General features: G+C 42.3%; 1 protein-coding gene and 1 long non-coding RNA gene across 2 annotated transcripts in view; both read left to right on the top strand.

Annotated features, from left to right (window-relative positions):
* The first annotated feature begins 402 nt into the window (after positions 1-402).
* LOC135504803 (G1/S-specific cyclin-E1-like) lies at positions 403-5,507 on the top strand. The gene is made up of 12 exons (XM_064923676.1): positions 403-560; positions 1,069-1,116; positions 1,296-1,383; positions 1,486-1,545; positions 1,784-1,953; positions 2,366-2,501; positions 2,858-3,004; positions 3,112-3,207; positions 3,490-3,624; positions 3,848-3,959; positions 4,100-4,257; positions 4,364-5,507. The coding sequence occupies exons 2-12, from the start codon at positions 1,103-1,105 to the stop codon at positions 4,478-4,480; spliced, it is 1,233 nt and encodes a 410-aa protein (XP_064779748.1). The 5' UTR covers positions 403-560; positions 1,069-1,102; the 3' UTR covers positions 4,481-5,507.
* A 4,916-nt stretch (positions 5,508-10,423) lies between these two features.
* LOC135554120 (uncharacterized) overlaps positions 10,424-21,968 on the top strand; it is a 121,995-nt gene continuing 110,450 nt past the window's right edge. Inside the window, exons 1-2 of the long non-coding RNA XR_010457654.1 lie at positions 10,424-10,549; positions 11,136-11,192. This is a non-coding gene — a long non-coding RNA (uncharacterized LOC135554120). The remainder of the gene's footprint in view (positions 10,550-11,135; positions 11,193-21,968) is intronic.

Here is a 21,968-nt window from a genome sequence, read left to right as displayed (position 1 = left end):
ATATATATATATGTCTGTCAAAATCGGCATAACGTCCGGATTTGCAGGTTTTTTGAGAGGGGCACAGTCTTTGTTTACATCCGTCTACCCTAGCCACGCGGTACTTCGTGGTTCCGGATTCTAAGCACCGCCCCCCCACCCCCCCACCACCACCACCACCAGCCACGCCTCCCTTTTTGCCGGCAAAGTGCAATATTTCTCACAGTATTATACTGTATATTTCGCACACAACATAATACTTCAGATGATTTGACTCTTCACGTCTGAACAATTAATGACGAATAATAATGTTCGTTGAAATGTAACTGCGAAGGATTACTGAACAGCGCCAAGTATTTAAATCACCCGCCCGGACCGCCCCATTTATGTAGACTGCAAGCAGTTTATAAGCCAAGGCGCAAAACTCACTGCGCCAAGCAAAGAACAAGTAGCTAGCACATCTCGCAGTTCATTGTTTTTGATGACAGAGGCCACGAATCGAATAACTAGCTAGTAACTTGTCATATTTTCTCTGATCCTTTCAACCAAGTGTGGACTTCTTCGCGGGGGAATATTTTTAGGTAAGCTGGCAAAAAAAAATGAAACATCTCTTGCTAACTAGCAGTCTTGCAACTTTTCAATCGAACTCCCTCAACGTGATTCGAAATGAACGTGTTCGTGAGAAGATTGTAAATATTCTGAATTTGAAAGACTATGGACAACATTGTCTGGTTAGTTTTTTTTTTTTTTTTTTGTGGGAAAGCTTATTAGAGCGGGTGAATGGAAAATGGCATACTTGATGGCTCGGCCATTTTCTGGCCAGCGTCTCTAATTTAGTAGAAATTAACTAGTTTCCATCGACTGTATGCCAAACTGTTAGGGTTGGGTGATAGTGTGGAATCCAGTGTCACTGTATGCGTTGTTTTGTGACAATTATTGCATTATTTCAAGTGGTTTGTCGTCCTTTAACATTGTCCCACTTCCATTTGCCCGCGCCCACATCTTTTGACGAGTTGGCTTTGTAGGACTTACGTGTGTGGTTGTGGTTATTAGCTAAATAAATTAAATGCATATATTTCCTGTTTCCAGGGTTTATATATTGGAGGGCTACGCGTGGGATATAATGCCAAGCAAAGGGTAAGTTTCAGGTTTTGTAGTTTAGTCTTGTCAATGTCGCTAGCTAGGTGACGGAAAAAAAGTTGTCACGTTAGGTAGCAGGCTTGCTAACTAGCAGCTAGTTAGCTAGCACTAACTAATGCGTCCTACTGAAGTGGTAAGACACCTATCATAATTAAATATCTACTGTGTAATTTCAGGGAAAATGTGGAATCCAGGACAATTGATCATGAGATGCCCAAAGAAACTGCAGTGAGATCCAAGAAAAGAAAATCAGACGTTGCTGTTGTAAGTTCTTGCGATCTGCGTTTTTCTACTGTAACGAGCTGGTTGCCTGGCTGTCTTTTAAATGATTTGTCATAATGAACATTCTCGTGCTTAAATCCTCAGTATTTACAAGACCCAGATGAAGTGGCAGAGATGACGAAAAAGAACCAGTGTGGCGCTTTGGTAACTACATGCATTTCACAATTCCATGGCATTCCCTTGCAGACCATGCATTTGTTGGATTTAGCCTACACACACCAGGCAGTGACCTACACAGGTTAATCAGGACTGGTCAATAACTGACACAATTGTGTTTAATCAGTTGCTATTGGTGGCACTGTCTCAGAATCCTCATGCTGTTTATTTTTATCAGTAGGTAAACTTTCTTATCCTCCCCTCTTCTTGTCCCTCTCCTGTGCAGGTGTGCTGGAATCCTGAGTCGGTTCACACGATCCCGTGCAGCCGGATCCCCACGCCTGACAATGAAGTCGCTCAACCAGTTGCTTTGAATGCCACTGGGTTTTCTACTCAGTACACCTTCAAAAACATATTTGTCACCCCCACCAGGTCTTCCCCTCTTCCTGTGCTATGGTGAGTCACTTCTGGTATCTGGGACAACGTGGGCAAAATGCCGCAACGCTGCTAAGTAACAGGAGTGGTTACCTGCCACATTTTGATGTATGATTTTCATTTGGGAGGATACTTGAACTCATACCTTGAGCTCTGCACTTGTGCTGGCTAAGGCCAAGCATTATGATGACCAATGTGTTCATCGGTTTCATTTGAATGTAACACACAATGTAGTCCTCACCTCCATCGTCTAGAGTGTAATCTGCTGTTATAACAACGGCTATATATCCTTGCCACTTATGTGTACCTGTATACTATTTCATCTTAAAGTTCTGTGTTTGCATTCTCTAGTTGCGGTGTTCTTTGTTTATCCCGTTGATTTGATAAATGCAAGTGAACTAGACACCAACCCTCTGGATATGTTTCTCTGTAGCTGGGCAAGCAGCGACGATGTATGGAACAACCTGTTGAAGAAAGACGACACGTATTCTCGAGACATCCACGTCATGAAGAAACACCCACACCTCCAACCCAAGATGAGGGCTATTCTTCTCGACTGGCTAATGGAGGTTTGTAGCTCCCTCTGCGTCAAACTCCTGGGCTAAATTCCTTTCCCACGGTATCTGCTACTTTGATCAAATCCCTCACCTCACTTGATCAGTGTCGTCCATGTTTATCTTAAGGTGGTGAGTGGATTAGCTTTAACAGTAGACTTATGGCCCCAGTTAACTGTAGTTACCCCGTACAATATTAGCATAACCTATTTGAGAAATGGCTGTCGGGTGACGCGTATTAGCTGAGCTCTAACAGATTCTAAGGTGGAAGCATAGTCTGCTGCACAATGCATTTAACCAAAATGTCTTCAGCATTTAACCCAACTGATATTGCCTTGGAATTGTGTTCTCAACCTTGTTTTCTCTCTCAGGTGTGCGAGGTGTACAAGCTTCACAGAGAAACCTTCTACCTGGCTCAGGATTACTTTGATCGGTTCATGGCCACACAGGCCAATGTTTTCAAGTGCACACTACAACTCATCGGCATCTCTTCTCTGTTTATAGCTGCCAAGATGGAGGTAGGAAGAAGCCTCTTCTACAACCTGCGTAAAGTGTTCTTCATTCTCCATTTTGTATATTCCAGTGGGAGTTTTTTTAAACATGTTTACAACTGCTTCTTTTTCAGGAAATCTACCCTCCAAAAGTGCATCAATTTGCCTATGTTACTGATGGTGCCTGCACTGAGGATGATATCCTATGTATGGAGCTAATCATTATGAAGGTATGCCTCTCTCACACTTTACATCCCAGTGGTTTTCACTACGGCTGGGTCACAAATCCTTACTGTTGTCTGAAGCTTGTTGAGCCATGAGCAACATTGAGCCGTTACTAGTAAAAAATTACCACATGTATTCCAAATGATGCTCTTCCTAATGGTACTTTTTGCCTAACTTGATGGCACACATGTTTCTTTGAGTCTCTTAATATCTGTTCTGGGGAACACTTCACTGTGGAATGAAATAATCATGTGGCTCTTGTTTCTACGGTGTCCCCCTTTGCTCAGGAGCTGAAGTGGCGTTTGAGTCCCCTGACACCTGTGTCCTGGCTAAACATCTACATGCAGGTTGCCTACCTGAAAGAGTCCGAAGAGGTTCTCATCCCACAGTACCCGCAAACTACGTTTGTGCAGATTGCCGAGGTAAGTTTACGACTGAGGTTTCCCGCCACTCGCATGTGATTCATAGGTGTCTTAAAACAAAATGCACTTAAGATCAACAAGGCAAAATATCATGTTGCTTCTCAGACTACACTGTTATTGCTTATACAAGTTGGATTTGTAAGACGATGGTTTCCCATTTCCTCCCCTTAGACTGGCTCATTGCCTCTGTTGAAGTACATATGTGGTGTTGTGCTCTCTATAGCTCCTGGACCTCTGTGTGTTGGATGTGAAATGTCTGGAGTTCTCCTACGGGGTGCTGGCGGCCTCTGCCCTGTTCCATTTCTCCTCGCTGGAGCTGGTGGAGAAAGTCTCAGGTAGGGTGTGTTCATTCGGCGGCTGTTCAGGTCAATCAACATCTTCAATCCAACTGAGTTATCGTGGTTTGGTAGACTTCCCGGGTGTGTTTATTTTTATATAGCCCTAACCAGATCTCTTTCTGTCTTGATCTGTGCAGCTCTGAAGTGGTCTGATGTTGAGGAGTGTGTGAGGTGGATGGTCCCCTTTGCCATGTCCATCAGGGAAGTTGGCAGCTCAGCCCTGAGGACCTTTAAAGGAATCCTGGCAGATGACATGCATAACATCCAGACCCATGCTGCCTATCTGGACTGGATGGTGAGGGCATTTGTTTCTATGGCTTTCAATCAATGTCCTATACCAATGTGTGGCATTGTTTCTTGTGTGCAATTGCAGCCTGTATTGAGAGCTCTGGTTTCTTTAGGTGAAGGCATGCGCCTACCCACAAGTGGATGTAGATCGCAGCCAGAGTTCACCTATACCTTCCGGAGTGCTCACTCCGCCCCCTAGCAGCGAGAAGCCAGAGGGCACAGTCTCTTGATTTCCATTGGGTTAGTATGGGCACAGGCTGAGGAAATCTCAAGACAGGACCAAGATATTGCAGGACTGGGAGAAATCCATGGCCTTACACACATGCTCACATGATTTTGTTACATGCGTGCACATGTTTTATTCCATGAGTTGTTTTGGTGCAAAGGTGAATGGCTGTTTTTGGATGTCTCTGCCTTTTTTGAGTGAGTGATGGTTTTTAATTGGAGTGATGCCAAGCTGGACCACCTGCCAAAAACTCCAGAGTTGTCACTGGCTCTGAGTGCTGCTAAAAAGGTGGACTTAGCTTGATGGAACAGTGGATGGGTGTGTGTGCAGCTAATGCTTGCCATTTTGATGTTTGCTTGTGGGACCAGTAGCTCTGCTGCCAAATTGGACAAGTGGAACAGCCTGCATCAGAAGAAAAATATGGATTGTATTTAAGATTTTATCTCCAGTTTTCTCTTCTCACATTTGAGTTTTTACCAAAATGTATGATTTTGTTTTGAAATGAGATGCTGCTACTTTATCTTATTATTTTTTAAATAAAGTCACTGTCGCAGACAGCTTTTATGTTTTACAATGTTGTGGGTCTTTGCTTTGGCCAGGGACTGGGATTGTCGCCTGGTTGAACAAGCCTGACCATTGTGCTTTTGTTTGAATGCAAGGGAAATGGATTGGTGACCTCCATGATCAGGTTGGTTCCACCAAGCTACAGGGATGGGTCAACATGTCGGCCGTGCGCAGTAGGTCATCGGCTGGTTGACTGTTACAGCTGTGGCCACGTTTTGCCATTTGTCTTGAGTTTTGGTTTTTCAATAAGGCTTCATGTGTCAGAGGCCAATGAAAGCAGCTGGCAAGCCAACAGCATAACCATCTGACTCTGTTTAGGAGCCTGAGATCGCAGATCTACTGTGGAAGTCCTGCTGTAGCATGTCGTCTACGTCATTCTTATTGTCCTGTGTTATCAGTGGCCTAAGCGTAGGTCTACCGTCTCAATTTAAGAGGACCACGATGAAAATTAAATAAACTTGTCTTCAAATGCGTTATCCATGTGTGGTTGTATGTTAATTGTCAAATCTCTGCTAGATTAGAGACTCATGCACAGTATGACTTTCGCAGGTATGTAACGCATGCAAAATGTATAGAGAGGAGTTGGACGTTTCGTGGGCAATGATGTGCGTCTACGACTTCATTAGTGTTCATATTCTCAATGTGTCCGTACCCTTAGGTGCTCCTTTTAAAGCTTTAAAAAAAATATGCCCCCCCCCCCCCCAAGCTTCTCATCGGTGCACCTCCCCCAACAGGCTCGGGTGGTGAAGGTCGTGCCCTAAGCCTTATCAGTTTTATACTTGCCTCTTGCTAAACTAAAGTTTATGCTGAAAGTTCAAGTGCATAACGTAAGACTTAATGTTTTAAGTGATCTATAAGCACATGTTTCTATAAAATATAAATCACTAGAAATGGCTGCTTTTCTTTAAACTCACAATATTGTAGAAAGGTAATGTATTGGTCAAAGGGGACATCTGAAGTGTTGCATTGGGCTAATGTAAAGTAAGAACAGGAGCGATGTGAAAGGTGTCGCTGTAAACCTCTTCAGTGTTGGATGTTTGTCCTCACTGTAACTTGCCATAATGGGGAGTCAAAGGGGACAAAAATGAATGTCATCTGAATGAAAACAAAATGGAGCATAGGGATGGTCTCTATAATGGCTGTCTCTTTCATGCATTCATTGACAGACAGTGCCCTCTGCTTGCAGTCAAGGAGTGTGTGCTTAAATATACACAGGACTAATCCACTAGATGTCAGTATGACGCTTCCACTGTCAAAGCGGCGCCTAAGACTGGTCGGGGACTACTCGACAGATGCTGCTGGGAGTAAATCTTGGACTTGTCTAATTCTCTTGTCCTTTACTTTGTCACAAACCAGATTGGATCACCTAAGGGTTGTTTTTTCATCGGCCAGCTGAATTTATCAGATGCATTTTTCAAATGGATTGATAGTATTGTCTTACTAAATCATTTGGATATTGTCTACATCAGTTCCTCCATAATATGAATGAACCATGCCATCTTAAGTTGTGCCCTATATTCCTTCTCAACCATTTCAAACCATTGTTTCAAAAATATGGACTGTTCCTTTTCTGCTCTGGTACTCTACACACCCATCGACTGTTCTGCATCAATGTTCAGTAATTAATGCTGCATTAAAGCAGCAGGGGCCCTTGCTGTCTCTTTAAAGAGAGGGGGGGGCTTCACCCATCAGACAGGCTCTTGGGGCATGAGGCCCTCAGGCAACCAGGCAGGCAACAGCACAACAGCTGTTATGCACTCAATGGCCCCTTTGTTCTCACAGCTCAGACGCTTGTGGCAGCAGCAGGTGCCCATTGGCTGAACCACCAGCCACCAGAGTTCACACCTAGATAGGGGGTACAGGAGACGCTGACCATGCTAAAGGGGTTTCCACCTACATAGAAACAGTCATAGGCCAGCGTTTGTGTTTTATGTCATTCAAAATTGCAATTAAAAATGGCAGAGTGGGTCAACATCGGAATTACTAAATTGATGTAAGGATTCTGCTTTGAACAAGAAAAAGGTGCATGTATAATAATACAAATTTGGTCAAAGGTGCAAGGGAGAAAATGTGCTGACATACTTTTCAATTGGGAGTCTGACTGACACTTTAGGGTCGATGGAAACATGTTTTGTCATGTCAAGTAGGCCACTTGGTGACACATTTTATCCCTGAGGCAAGGCAGGGGGCAGCAGAGGGACGGTAGCAGTAAAATAGCACTGATATTCATCACATTTTCAGGTTTCCCATAGTCCCACATGCAGTATTTACATTTTTAAATTATTAGTATCAATCAACATATACAATACAATGAATATGAGTTAAGCTCATATTGGTTTGCAATACATACCTATACGAATAATCTATATCTACCTAGGTTATTTGGTCAGTTTTGGCCCTTAACCACACCCTCTTGATCTGTGCAGCTCTGAAGTGGTCTGAAGTTGACGGGTGTGTGTGGGGTGGATGATTGCCCTTTCTATGTTCATCAGAGAAGTGGACAGTTCAGCCCTGAAGAACTTGAAATGGCTCACAGAGATGACATACACAACAACCATACCCATGTCGCCTATCTGGACTAGATGGTGAGTTTCTGTTCTTCAAGGAGCTAGAGAGAATGGAGGGAATGAACAAAACTATGTGACCTACAGTACCAGTCATAAGTCTGGACACACCTACTCATTCATGGGTTTTTCTTTATTTGTACTATTTTCTACATTGTAGAATAATAGTGAAGACATCAAAACTATGAAATCAAACATATGGAATAATGTCGTAACCAAAAAAATAAAACAAATCAAAATATATTTTAGATTCTTCGAAGTAGCCACCCTTTACCTTAATGACAGCTTTGCACACTCTTGGCATTCTCTCAACCAGCTTCACCTGGAATGCATTTCCAACAGTCTTGAAGGAGTTCCCACATATGCAGAGCACTTGTTGGCTGCTTTTCCTTCACTCTGCGGTCCAACTCATCCCAAACCATCTCAATTGGGTTGAGGTTGGAATATTGTGGAGGCCAGGTGATCTGATGCAGCACTCCATCACTCTCCCTCTTGAAAACAAATTATAGTCCCACTAAGTGCAAACGAGACAGGATGGAGTAGTGCTGTGGAATGCTGTGGTAGCCATGCTGGTTAAGTGTGCCTTGAATACTAAATAAATCACTGATGGTGTCACCAGCAAAACACCCCCACACCATCTCACCTTTCCTTCATGATTCAAGGTGGGAACCACACATGCGGAGATTACAAAGACACGGCGGGTTGAAACCAGAAATCTCAAATTTGGACTCATCAGACCAAAGGAAAGATTTCCTCAGGGTTCATTGCTCGTGATTCTTGGCCCAAGCAAGTCTCTTCTTATTATTAGTGTCCTTTTAGTAGTGGTTTCTTTGCAGCAATTCGACCATGAAGGCCTGATTCAAACAGTCTCCTCTGAACAGTTGATGTTGAAATGTGTCTTACTTAAACTCTGTGAAGCATTTATTTGGACTGCAATACTGAGGTGAAGTTAACTCGAATGAACGTATCCTCTGCAGCAGAGGTAACTCTGGGTCTTCCTTTCATGTGGCGGCCCTCATGAGAGCCAGTTTCATCATAGCGCTTGATGTTTTTTGCGACTGCACTTGAAGAAACATTCAAAGTTCTTAAAATTTTCAGAATTGACTGACCTTCATGTCTTAAAGTAATGATGGACTGTCGTTTCTCTTTGCTTATTTGAGCTGTTCATCCCATTATATGAACTTGGTCTTTTACCAAATAGGGCTATCTTATGTATACCACCCCTACCTTGTCACAACACAACTGATTGGCTTAAATGCATTAAGAAAGAACAAAATTCCACAAATGAATATTTAGCAAGGCACACCTGTTAATTGAAATGCATTCCAGGTGACTACCTCATGAAGCTGGTTGGGAGAATGCCAAGAGTGTGCAAAGCTCTCATCTACGGCAAAGGGTGGCTACTTTGAAATATCTCAAATATAAAATATATGAGTAGCTGTGTACAAACTTTTGACTGGTCCTGTAAGTCTACATAGCTGCACTGTGCGGTTGAGAGAGAGGGAGACATGAAAAGAAAGATGTGAAAGTATTCTATCTATGTGCACTCAATTCATTTTGCGATTGTTTTTAGAACATTAACAGCACAGAGGGCTGAGGGGAAGGTTGATTTATACTGTAGGCCCACTTCGTTGTACCCTATACGGTAGGCCCTCAGATCACGCTGTTGTTAGCAGGCCAACCTCACCAAAGCCCCATTGCTGTCTTTTTAGGAGGGGGTGCTAATGAACCACATCCCACAGGAACTTTCATTCAGTCAGAGCACCTTTAGTGAACAGGATAAAGTGAGCAGTCTCTGGGGGTGACCTGTCTAGCTGTTCACATAGGCCTATACAGTACATGTTGTCCTACTCTCATGCAAATGAAACAAAAATGATATCGTTATTACAGTAATGCAGTACAATGTTATACTAATTTGGGACAGGCTATAGAAGGGCTTAGATGCTATTTTGCATGATATATTCAAATCCAGCCGTCAAGGTTCGTAGCACTGCTGGTTTTCATCCTTCCCCTCTAGGACTGATTGGGTCCTGGGACCTGATTGGCTAATCAGTAATATTAGTCAATCAATTAACTACAAAGACAAGAGCTACAGTTCTGACCTCAAGCCCAGTATTTACATTTCAGCCTGTAACAGTATACTAGTTTACTCGATAAGCTATGATACCACAGTTTAAAGCAAGAATCCTTAGTTGCTACATAAATTATTTGACTTATGAATTAATCACGTGTACCCATTGATTCTTGAAGAATATAACTTAGAAATAGCTGATGAGTTTAGTTCAACTGTCGTACCCCGTCAGAACCCAAAATATAAGCTCCAATGTTTGTAAACAACATACAAGGAAACAAACACTGTATAGCCTCAAAGCATACATTTGATATCATGGATGGTCAGCCCTTGCATCCATAGCCATGTCTATACATTTGAGAGTGGTTACATTTCTCCAGCCCCATCCCGTAGCTTTTTAGCGAAAAGGTGCAGGTAGAAAGCTTTGTTATCGTTTCAATGAAGGATTATAGCTTTAAATCATCAACTCCCACAAAAGTATGAAAATAGTAGAACGGATGGAAACGACATAATGCCAAAAAGAAAAATCCTGATAATCAAGAAAAACAAATAGATGAGCGAGAGAGAGCTGCAGTATCTGTCACTGTCACAGAAGCTGTCAATAAGGGACCACGTGGCTTTCAGACGGCATGCCAGTGTTTACATATGCGACAAGACGAAACACGCCCCGTAGTTCTTCTCACGCCCACAAAGGGAGGGGCGGGGAAACTGTATTTAAATAAACCACACCCCAACTTTGAATGAGCAAAACGTCCCTGAGCACTGAGCGGAACGAAATCTTGGGCTGACGCTGTCCTTGTCCATTTAATTTAGAAAATGTGTTGTGTCCAGAAGTCGATTACAATTGAAGATGGAGTTGTGTCACGCGTTAAATGTAAAGTGAATGCATTTGCAACCTTTTATTATACTGAACGGCAAACGTTGAATTTTCCCGACCGGTAGTAGTTGAGAGAAGGAAGCATATAGGTGCTGTATATGTTGTTGGTTGCACTTGCAAGTGACATAAATACAGTCCGAGAGCCTATGTAGGCCTACAAACATTATACCGGTAGACTGCTGACAAACACAAGATTTCAATCTTGAGACATCTTATTTAAGATACTCTTTGAAGAGGTGTTTATTTGAAACATTTGAAACATAAAAAATGCTTGTTTTTTTGCCAAATTAAAAGGTTTAGATTCATTGTCCAATAGGGAAGTGTATCTTTAATCTACATATACATGTGCAAACTATTTATTTATAATTCAAATTAGCCTATATTCCTATTCCTATATTCCTATATTCCCACAGACTGTTTTTTGTTAACTTACAATATGTTGTGCATTATTAAAAGTATATACTTTAAATTGTCTATTTGTAGACCCATAGGCCTATGACGAATAGTGTCAACTAAAGTGTTTGTTGTGTTCTAGCCCATGCAAAGACAGTAAGCTAGATTTGTGTTTGGTGTGTGATTACAGGCGATCTTGAAGCACTCATCAAAGACACCTGATGAAGCCCTACCCATCGGATAAGAGGTTTGTGATATACTCTACTGTGAAAATATGAGTATTTGAAGATATTCTACTATAGATTTACATACTATGAGGTGATTTTTATACTGACCTCATCCACAATGGAGCCACAGGAAGTTAGGATGGAAATACTGGTAAAACTGATCATGGAAAACCAACAGATTATTGTAACTGTGCCACAGATATCACCTCAAAATGTTCTAAGCATAATCTTATTCACTTATTTATCTAAATTAGTTTCAGTATCCCTCATAACTCAATGCATGTTTACTGTATGGTCTTTATCCATCTTCCACCACCTGCATGGCAACTGCAAGTGTCAACAACTTTTTACTGCTACATGTTACATGTTGCCCAGAACTGTCAGAAGTAGGTTGAGGGTGGAGGTGGGTATGATACGTCCTAGAAAACACTGCCGTTCTCTCTGCTGATATTTCATACTTCCCACAGCGAGAGGCTGTTCACAGCACTTGTTTTTGGTTGCTAATAACCAGGCTATTCCCTTCAGGGACACATTAGCTCTTGTAAACAAGTTGCTACAGTGTGTATATACGCTTTGATGTCACTGATTTAGTATCTATCTCTTACGCGTCAATATTTTATTAACTATATTCATCATTACGATATAAAGCAATGCTCGTGAAGATATTAAATAAATGTAACGCCTCAGCTAGCCAACAGTTCAGCTTTTTTTTAGGTTACGGAAGTGGAACCATGCTCTTAGCCAAGCATGGTTTCTACTACTTGAATACTTGAATACTAGCTTTTTCTACATGTTCCATTTGTGCTACTTTCATCAAAGCCATGGTTGCTTGTTGCAACTAAATTACCGTACAATACACTTCATTGTTGCTAATTTGTTCATTTGGTTCATTATAATCAGTTTACTTCACTTCTCCCTCAAATAACGTAGTCAGACCAAGATAGCGTTTGCCCGTCAACATCATTTTTGTCAGGACACAAATCTTGATTTGGTTATGATGTTGCTATACATCTTGTGAAGGCTTATCTCACTGATATATTGAGGGAAACATTAAGGAGCGTGGCATGGTAAAATGAACCTTATCATAGTGGTAATTGTTATTAATGACAATAACGACTGTGTTGATAAAGGAGATTAACGCAAAGTAAAACGTCAGGGAGGGTTCAGTATTATAATGCAATCGTAGAATTGCCCTGCTGCCCTGCTAGATGAATATGGACTCTATTCAGGAACGAATCCTGATGTTTTGCATTTGGTACATGTAGTTCTGAATATCCTTATGGCTACTGTTAAGCTCTCATGGTGGTGATCAACAGCTGTGAGCACTAGAGATCTGATCTAGTTCATCTAGTGCTCTTCCTTTATGTGAAATCTCTGTTGAACAGACACTGGAGCAGAGAGATTGAACATCGCTCAGGTTTTGTCATGCTGTTTAAGTGTGCATCTGCCACCCCCTTGTGGCCTCTCATATTAGCTACAGGGTCAGTGAAGCCATTGCTTTCTACAAAAAGCAGTTTGGGAGGGAAATTGTGGCTATTTCCCCTATTCTTTGCTACATCTGCACATTTGGAGTTAAATATTCTCCTTTCTTGTGATTATATATTTAATGAAAGTCTAATATGATCCATATTTTTTTAGTAGGCCCATATTCCGCCTCCATAGTGTTTGGACGACAATAGCTCTCACAACTGCCAGTAGTGTAATTTGTGATTTGAAATCTTGCTATGATGTATAACCTAACGAAGTGTTGATTCAATGTCAGAAGAATATATATTTTTTTTTCCTACGACCCTCTTATTGTTATTTGCTGTCATTTCACAAACAAACCAGCAGGGTTATCAATTGCATCATCCTTGTTAATAATGAAAAACAAACATTTCATTTGTCTTATTTTAACATGATATCTGGAGTTGCCATAGTACCAGTCTTTGGCCTAGTGTTTTAAATTGAGGAGGACAGATATGATCAAATCTCTAACCAGACTGTACAGTGCTGTGTATAATAAAGCATGAGGGAATTATAGGCTTATTTGAAAAGGGCAACACAAAGACCCTCTTGTTCCTTTAAGTCTTTATGTTTTTGGAGGGAGTGTGTGTCGAACACGAGGGCCGCTTCCTGTCAAATCTGTTCCACATATTCCCGGTTCCTTTCCATTGTAATTCCTTTAATTAAAGTGATTTTATTCACAGGCACACAGCTGGCGTCGGCTACTTTCCATTAGGCATCTGAGTGGCCGCCTCGTTGGTTGGAGGACCCGCACTGGGGCTGCTTCCTAGGGAGCACAATACTATTTTCATCTCCCCTCTGAGTTTGTTGTGTGTTTTGAATTTATTAATCATTGATTTTAATGCGCGCCTCTTGACAGTGGCAGCTACCCGCACATTAATTAATTCCAGTGTCCCTGTTTAACAAAATGGCATTTAGAAACAATGTGAGGTCGGCTGGTGTTCGGTCTGACCTATAAATGAAGGCGTTTGAATGCAAAATGTCAAAATTTGCTTTTATTTGTTCTTCACTATTTGTACTTGGTTCTATTTATTTGATGGCGTAGATATAAATAAGGCTATTTCTGCTCTATTGAAATATCTGTAAACACAGTTCATTTTTTAAATATTCAGCAGTATTTTGGTAGATCATAATAATATCTCTTTTGTTCAGCATCCTTCTTCAATTCTCCTGCTTTGCATGCGGCTTCTGTCGGTCGCTGAATGGCATATTCTCAAAGGAATTGTCGGTCTTAAAATGAGCATAAAGGTGCTGTGCCGTCAACAATAGGTGGGCTATGTTTATCCTTTGAGGTCTTAAATAAGTATGTTAAAAGATTGCCTTCAGTGAATTACCTAGGAATAAAAAGAAAGATTTGATCTCACCATAGGCATATGGTGTTGGAATTTGAATTGGGTTAGGATTTGAATGTATTTATGTGAGTATTTTATAACTAAACTATTCATCCATTTAAGTGAGTGGCTGGTATGTGTGGTTGAATAGATAAAAGCGTGCTCATAATCCTTATTGACAAGAGGGATGCGTAAAGACAGCTATTCCTAAATCCCTGCCGTGCCCTGCCCTGTGGATGGGCCTTATCCTTATTCAAGGAGGGTTTCTTAATGCTAAAGATTTCCTGACAGATTGCTTTCACCAGATTGATTAGCACATGGTGTTAGTAAGTGAAGTAACTGTGTGTGTGTGTGTGTGTGTGTGTGTGTGTGTGTGTGTGTGTGTGCGTGCGTGTGTGTGTGTGCCTGTGTGTGTGCACGAGCGCCTTTGAGAGAGGGGGGGACATGGGGTGCTTATCATTCTGAAAATTAAAAGAAGCAAACAACCACAGCCCTAACATGATGGCATTTAGCTGGCATCCTGCTGGGGTTTAGCACAACACTCTAACTGTGCTGACATCTGCAAAAGATAATGCAGAAAAGAGACTCAGGGCTCACCTCACTCAAACTCAAAGTGCAGTAACTACACAGAAGTATACAGTATGTATGCATAATATTCTTTTTTCCTGTAGTCAAAGCGGGCAGGATGATTGCAGAATTTAAAATAGCTGGAAGCCTCCTCACAGGTCGTTCAGTCCAGTTTTGTTGACATGATGTTCCCTAGCCTTTGTATGAAGTAATGGTGTGAAATTGCTTGTATGCAAATACACTGTATAGCATGTTCAATTAGACCCTTGTGAGGAAACAATTAGGGCTTTGAAGAAGGTTCTCACTATTCCTGCTGCACCTATGAAGCCTAAAGCAGGTTGGCCTTTCCCTCCCTCCCTCCCTCCCTCCCTCCCTCCCTCCCTCCCTCCCTCCCTCCCTCCCTCCCTCCCTCCCTCCCTCCCTCCCTCCCTCCCTCCCTCCCTCCCTCCCTCCCTCCCCCCCCTCCCTCCCTCCCTCCCTCCCTCCCTCCCTCCCTCCCTCCCTCCCTCCCTCCCTCCTCTCTGAAGGGGGATAACAGAGAGGAGAGGATCCATCGATCAGTGCCGATCGTTCAGCGCCCTGCCTGCACCCTGCCTCATTGTTTTTATCTTGTCTCTCAAGCAGGGCGAACCCTGTTGCCATGGCATCCCCCACACATTGGAGATGGCACTTCAACCCTTTTGCTTAATGATCTCTTGGATGATAGCATACTTGTCAGGCATTCATGTTCTGTTGAGATGCGAGGGTTTCTGAACGTTCTATCATAACCTTACTGTACCGAACACGGGGGTCCATTCTCTTCTTTTGCAAATCAAAGTGAGCTTCTTTTCCTTTGAATTATTTCAAGTGCTATGATTTGTTTCCACTGGGTATGTTCTCAAAGACGGACGTTCTAAATGGAGAGAAACCAATTTGCATTCATTTACTGCCTTTTTTTTGTTTTTAGGCATTACTTTAAACCGTCACTCTTTTGGCAGTTCAGTGCTGGGCGAGGGATTATTGCTCACATAAATAGCTGCCATTGATTTGACAAAAAAAGAGACTACTCTATGTCATTATGGAGGCAGAAAATCCTAATTTAGAAATGTGAACAAAAAAGCAGAGCGTTCAATTCAATTCCATAATCCTCCATATTGCATGAAATCATGGGTGTCGTGTTACAATACACCGTTTTAGTCAATGCTGGGATGGAGACAAAGGTAGCGCCTGCAGCCATCATAATGTACTGAGCAAGGAAATGTGTTCAGAATCTGTTTTATTTTATTATTCTATATCTGTCAACTCCCATGCAGTGTCTTTTCCAGTTCTATATGTATCTGGTGTGCCTGCATGTGTTATGTGCTTTAAACATTTCATAAGACATGCAGTGCAATGGTTAGAGCCCCTGTTAATTAGTTGAATGTATTCCCCCCCCCCCCCCCCCCGCTCGGCAGTGGATGAAACAATCGTGTCTAATCGTATATGACTTTGGGGACATGATACGTGCCACAATGCCATCACGTTTCCTGTTATTTAAATATGGAATCAAGCGTCTCAGACATTAGTGACCAGTATTGATTGTGAATCCGGGAAGAGCTGTCTGGTGTAGTTCGATCACATCTGACCTATTATTCATGTGGTAAAAGAAAAGGGGGGGGGGAGATGGAGGGGAGAGAAGTTTGAACATAATTGGGAGAAGGACAGAGTTGTTGCTTTGGCCTCGTTAAGATTCGTCTCGCGTCTCATGGATCACTCATCAACCGTCTCCAAATACCACCATGGGAAGCGTGTGAATGATTTTTCAAGACTTGCATTTTGTGATCTTAGAATGGAGAGAAGGCTACTGGTTTATTGGTTGAGGAACCTGCATTTAGAACGTTTAGCCGAGTGTTTCCTCCGTTCGTTGTTTTCTTCTGTTTTAAAGGGCCTGTTGAGGTAAAGCAAGCACCTGTGTCTGTCGGCAATGAGCACAGTTGATATCAGAGACAGTGGTCCTTGCATGGCTAACATATAAAGCATAAGATTTGAGGGAATTAGAGAATGGGTATTTTAGCACTATGCAGGATGACTCTGATTCATAGCTCCATATGCTCCACCAAACACTACCAGTGGGTGGCCATGTCTCTTTGTTTTATTGCTCTGTCTCAAAGGCAGGAGAAATATGTTACCCGTGTCTGTTCCAAAATGATTTCTCTCCCTTTATTAGTCTTTTGTTTAACCTGTTGTTACCCATAATGTGTTGCGTTTCTTGCGCGCCAGACACCCCCCGATCTAAGAAATGGCATAGGTAAATTTGTTTTATCACCAATGGCCAACGTTTTCTGGCTCATGGTATTTACTTCTAAGTCAATGTCGTAATTTCCCCTATGTCTCCACAGACATGTTTTGCTGTCATTCCAAAGGCTTCTGTGGACTTACGGACTTGTAGATAATGTCGTCTCTCAATATTTGCGGTGGCTTTTCTCCGTAAATGAGAACACAAAACTCTCCTACTAGGTTAAGTTCAGTTCTGTTTGGAGTCGCTTGCAAATAAATAAAAAAAAATTCTATCAGATTGTGTCCAAGACGCACACGGCTGGCGAGCAAGACTGAGTAACATCTGTCTGGTGTATTCTATAGCTGGGAGTGATGTCTCAGACAGTGTTGAGGTGTTTGAATCACCCAGAAAGGATCATCTTCACTACTCCACACTTAAAGAAAAAGGTGAAAAATTCACCTTTTTTTTTACATGCATTTTTTTTTTTTACCTTTATTTTACTAGGCAAGTCAGTTAAGAACAAATTCTTATTTTCAATGACGGCCTAGGAACAGTGGGTTAACTGCCTGTTCAGGAGAGGAACGACAGATTTGTACCTTGTCAGCTCGGGGATTCGAACTTGCAACCTTTCGGTTACTAGTCCACCGCTCTAAACACTAGGCTACCCTACCGGCTACCCTGCATAAAAATATACTAGAGCCTACAGAACCAGCTTGATGTCTTTTCACTCTCATAATGCGATATGGGGAAGACTTCCTGCATTTCATAAGGTATTGGAAGGTAAAATTGAATTAAACTAAAGAGCTCTGAAGAATGGGACTGGGAAGTACTCACTTTCCCTCTATTTGACAATGAGGATTGCTGTAAATTGACACTGAAATGGTTCGTCTCGCACCCGCTCAAATGACCTCTCAAATGGGTAACATGCATATTAACTGTCTCATCGCAAATTGTGTTGAAATGGGACAGAATGCAGTAAATGAGATATCCATCGTCTCTGTGATGAGCACTTCCCCTCATCAGTGTTGCTTTATTTCCCCACTACCGTTGATGGGTTATGGCGTCGGCCAATTAGCTGACCTTGTTGCACTGTCCTCTCGGACTAGCCTATGTTGTGTTGTTGGACAAAACTATGGTTTTAATGTGGGTTTGCCAGCATTTGCTGTACTTAGGCACATTGTTTGAACTACATAGACCCTCATGCCTGCGAAATGGATGTTGTAAGTAGGTACGTGTTCTAGAGGGTACTATCAGTACTTAGTTAACATCCTTCCTTGGATTTAGTGTCATGGGGATTCTTTTTCCTCCTCGAGTGGCAACTGTCTGGGAATATTTTTGTGCATCTGAAAAAAAGAGATGCCTTGAATATACATATGATTAATAATTAACTCCATACTTTATTCCCCTTTGAAAGTTATTATGCAGAATTAATATTTCATACGGGTACAAGCCTTACATGACAACTGTACTAAGACAAAGGATAGTAATGGCACAAAGTTTGGCAAGTCTGTGTAGGCCTGTTCTAAAATCATTGGCCTTCATCCTAGGTTTATCATTCAAGAGATGTCAATGGCGAATCTCTGTTTCTGTTCATGTTCTGTTTATGTATTCTGTTTTTGTTTTCTGACTTTCGTGCAAACATATACACGTCCTTACATTCTGAATTATAGCCTAGTCTTTCCTGCGCTCGACTGCTCGCTCCTACATTTGGAGTTGGATAGCAGTTTGTGGCCTATTTAGATCTGAGACCCATCTCTTTTGTTTCTGTTTTTACTGGGTCTAAACTGAGCCCATCTGCATGGGGAAGTAACAGGCCAGATAACTCAGTCCTCTTCTCAGTCAAAGGTTTCAGGATCCCTGACTTGGTGTGCTTTTGGCCGACGACATCACTGTCTCCCTCTCCCTCTTCGGTCTGTGTCTCTTTCTCCCACTTTCTCTTGTCTCCCAATATGCCGCAGAGAGACACAATTATCCACTTCATTTGAGTCGTCGTGGTAATGGTTTGCCCACCCCTCTCGGGGAAATAGGTAGCAGTAATTGTAAATTGTGTAATGAATGTGGAATCGCAACCATGCAGGGCGACGCCATTATAACTGACCCGCTCATAACCTCCGCCCCAACAACAAGTGAGACCCCTGGCCTTTAGTGTTCATGAGCCACAGTGGAAATATTTAGGCTCTTAAGACAATTAATCCCAAGTGATGTGCTTTTTACCTCTTTCATTTCTTTCCCTCCATTTGCTTCTCTTTATTTCCTCGATTCTCTCCTTCTCTGACACCTTTTAGCGGGTCATTATGACGGTATAGAACACTGTTATACTGTTTGAGGAACTTCTTCGTCTTCCTCTTCCTCCTCTTCTTTCTGGCCCTGCAGCAGCTGTTCTTTGCTCAGAGGAGTGAAAGACTAGATATCCTGCTCCTCCAGTGATGACACCTCTGCACCTGTGCAGAGACAGGTGAGCGAGCTCAGTGACGCGCCCCAATTATCAGAAGTGACATTGTGTCAGTGAATTATCTTGGTTAAGAAGTCTGGAGTGCTGGGGAGCAACGGGAGGCCACAGGACCTGAGGCACTATTAATCTCAGAGTGTTGCCGTTGAAACACCTTCTCCTTGTGTGTGTGATGAGCCGCTTATCATGGATACCTGCTGTTTCCGAGTGGGGAAGCGGTGGGTTTGCTTTAAAATGCTTTGTATTAATTAACCCCCCCTCCACCTCCACTAGCTCCCTGTTGTACACCGTGTCATTTTACTTTGTTGTTCTTGAATCATGGTTCCTTAGTCCTGTAATGTTCCAGTTCAGCAGTTTTAGTTCTTACAGACGCTTGACTTTATTATGGCTGCCCCAAGGGCACTCCTCATGGCTTTGCACATCCACAATGTTACAAGGGCCAAAAGGCTGGCGATTCCCTCTTACTCCATGGAAGTAGATGGTGTTAGATCCAGGGTTTGGGCCACAGACAGGAGAGGAAAACAGGAGGTCAGAGGAGCAGGAGGCACTCATAGAGGGAGACTGTTACCGAGGGCCCACATTTCTGTTTGATGTATAGCACATCATAAGTCCTTCACTTACTAAGTTAAGAATCCGGCCTTCAAAGATTGGGTCAGTGAGAGAGACTTCGACTGTGTCATTAACAGAGACTTAGGGGGAAGATCACTGAGGCAGTCTGAGATGGGGAGGGTATAGGAGACTAGAAGGTAGGCGTCTGCTGTCCAGCTGAGCCTTGTCTACTCCCCTTCAGCCTCCAGCACACCCCCTCATTGTCATAGAGTAACTCCCAAGAGGCATTGCGTCCTCAGTGTCTCTCTGCTGAAGGGGAGAAGCAGGATGTGGACCGACAGAAAGCCTGTCTATCACACTCTCTGTCATACTCTCACATGCTCCCACGGGGCTACATTACTGATAATGTCTTATATGGCAGAGAGGACCTGTCAGTGTCCCTCCTATCAGAGCGATTCCTGTTTTGTCCAGCAGGGGGTGGTGTTGCAATTGGTTTACCAAGCACCTGTGGGATAGAGAGTTGAAATGCCACTACAGTCTACAGAATGAGGAAAGAAGGCACACACAAAAAAACACAACAGACATTTGGAATTAACGGAGTAAAGAAAGCTTATTGTTATGCAATGTTGTGACGTCAAGGTCATGAGTGAGTCAAACGGTGAGATGTGATTGTGTGGCCATTGTAACTAAAAGACATGATGAGACATTCATCTCAATTCCCTGAACATATGTGTTTGATCAGGGGGTAAGGCATCATCTAAATAAATCATGATGAATCATTGTGGTCTCAAAACACTGCCATTCCTTTCAGTCTTTCCTATTGTGTAATGAGTATATATTTTAGCATGTGTGTATTGAATTACCCATCCTTAAAAACATTATATAGGCTAATCCAGATTTGTTCAACCAAAAGACCCACCCCCCATTGATCTGAGTAAAAAAATATGCCCTTAAAAATGCTATTCCACCGGATTTAAACTCAGTCAGGCACATTATCAGGCTGGGCTCAGTGAAGCAGAAACATTCCATAACCTCAACCTTCTCCCTGACCCCTCCCTGCTTTTAACAACTGCCGACATAGTTTTGCACTGTTATGTGATCATGCTTGGATGAAATCTGTCAAACAGCTCCCTGAGTTATTAGGCTGTCTGCGTCTGACCTTTCCGCAATCAAAGATATATGACTTAAGGGCTCAGATTTGCCATGGCAACGGGTCCAATTTGCCGCCGTGAGAAAAGGTCTAATTGTTGCAGAAATTTAATGATCTAGCGCGACATCAGGGGCTGTGAGATTTTATGAACTGTTTACGCTATAATTTTCTTTTGTTAATGCATTCCAGTTTAACCCTTTCCCTGCTGGATGCCTGAAGGGGGAGAGGGGGCTCTCTGCTGCTGCTGCTGTCTGTGTGAGCAATCTGCCTCAACCTGTTTGCATGTCTTGCGCCTTTAAAAAAGGGCATTTCTGTCTTTAAGAAAAAACTAGCAACATTATCGCCTCAACGATGTAGACATCAGTAATATATTCTACAAGGTCAAAGACAACTGAGATTAAAATGTCTAATCAGTTAATTTGTTTTATTGAGAAGGACTGGTGTGTGATTGGACAGAGCGGGGGAGAGAGAGAGAGAGAGAGAGCGAGTGAGGGGGATAGAGATGGAGGGGGTGTTGGAGATGCTTAGATTTGTACATTGGTATTTTGACTGTGCGTGATGCTGGAGAATATGGCTGTGGCGTTCTGTTATAGAATGTTGATGAACCTCAGACACCTTGTGTTATTTTCCCCTCTTCCCTCCCCCACCCTTCGTCTCTCTTCCGCTCACCATTCATTTTCAATCTTTGGCACATTCATACGAGACTGATTGTATTATTTGCCTAAATAGACTTATATTTTATATCTCATTAAATATTCAAAATAAATTCAGCATATTTGAGATGTTCATACATATTCAGTTTTGGGAACAAGGATCAGAATATTTTGATTGAGCCCATACAGCGAAGACATTTTGAATTTTCTTTCTGTGTGCAGATAATTCCATTCAGAGGAATGAGTTGAATCACAATTGATCTCATTGTTTTCTTTTTTCTCTCACAATCAAATGTGAAAGAACATATTTTGTATTGCCAGGCTATTATAGGTTTATACAGTATGTAGATATTTG

The sequence above is a fragment of the Oncorhynchus masou genome, chromosome 2, assembly GCF_036934945.1.
Source record: "Oncorhynchus masou masou isolate Uvic2021 chromosome 2, UVic_Omas_1.1, whole genome shotgun sequence".
NCBI classification, from domain to species: domain Eukaryota; kingdom Metazoa; phylum Chordata; class Actinopteri; order Salmoniformes; family Salmonidae; genus Oncorhynchus; species Oncorhynchus masou.
Note: the sequence above shows the minus strand (reverse complement) of the source record. Positions and strands in the feature narration are given on the sequence as shown.

Coding starts and splice junctions, on each gene's coding strand:
- LOC135504803 (XM_064923676.1), top strand. Junction 1,546..1,783: donor AGAACCAGTGTGGCGCTTTG/GTAACTACATGC, acceptor TCTCCTGTGCAG/GTGTGCTGGAATCCTGAGTC. Junction 4,258..4,363: donor CTGCCTATCTGGACTGGATG/GTGAGGGCATTT, acceptor TGGTTTCTTTAG/GTGAAGGCATGCGCCTACCC.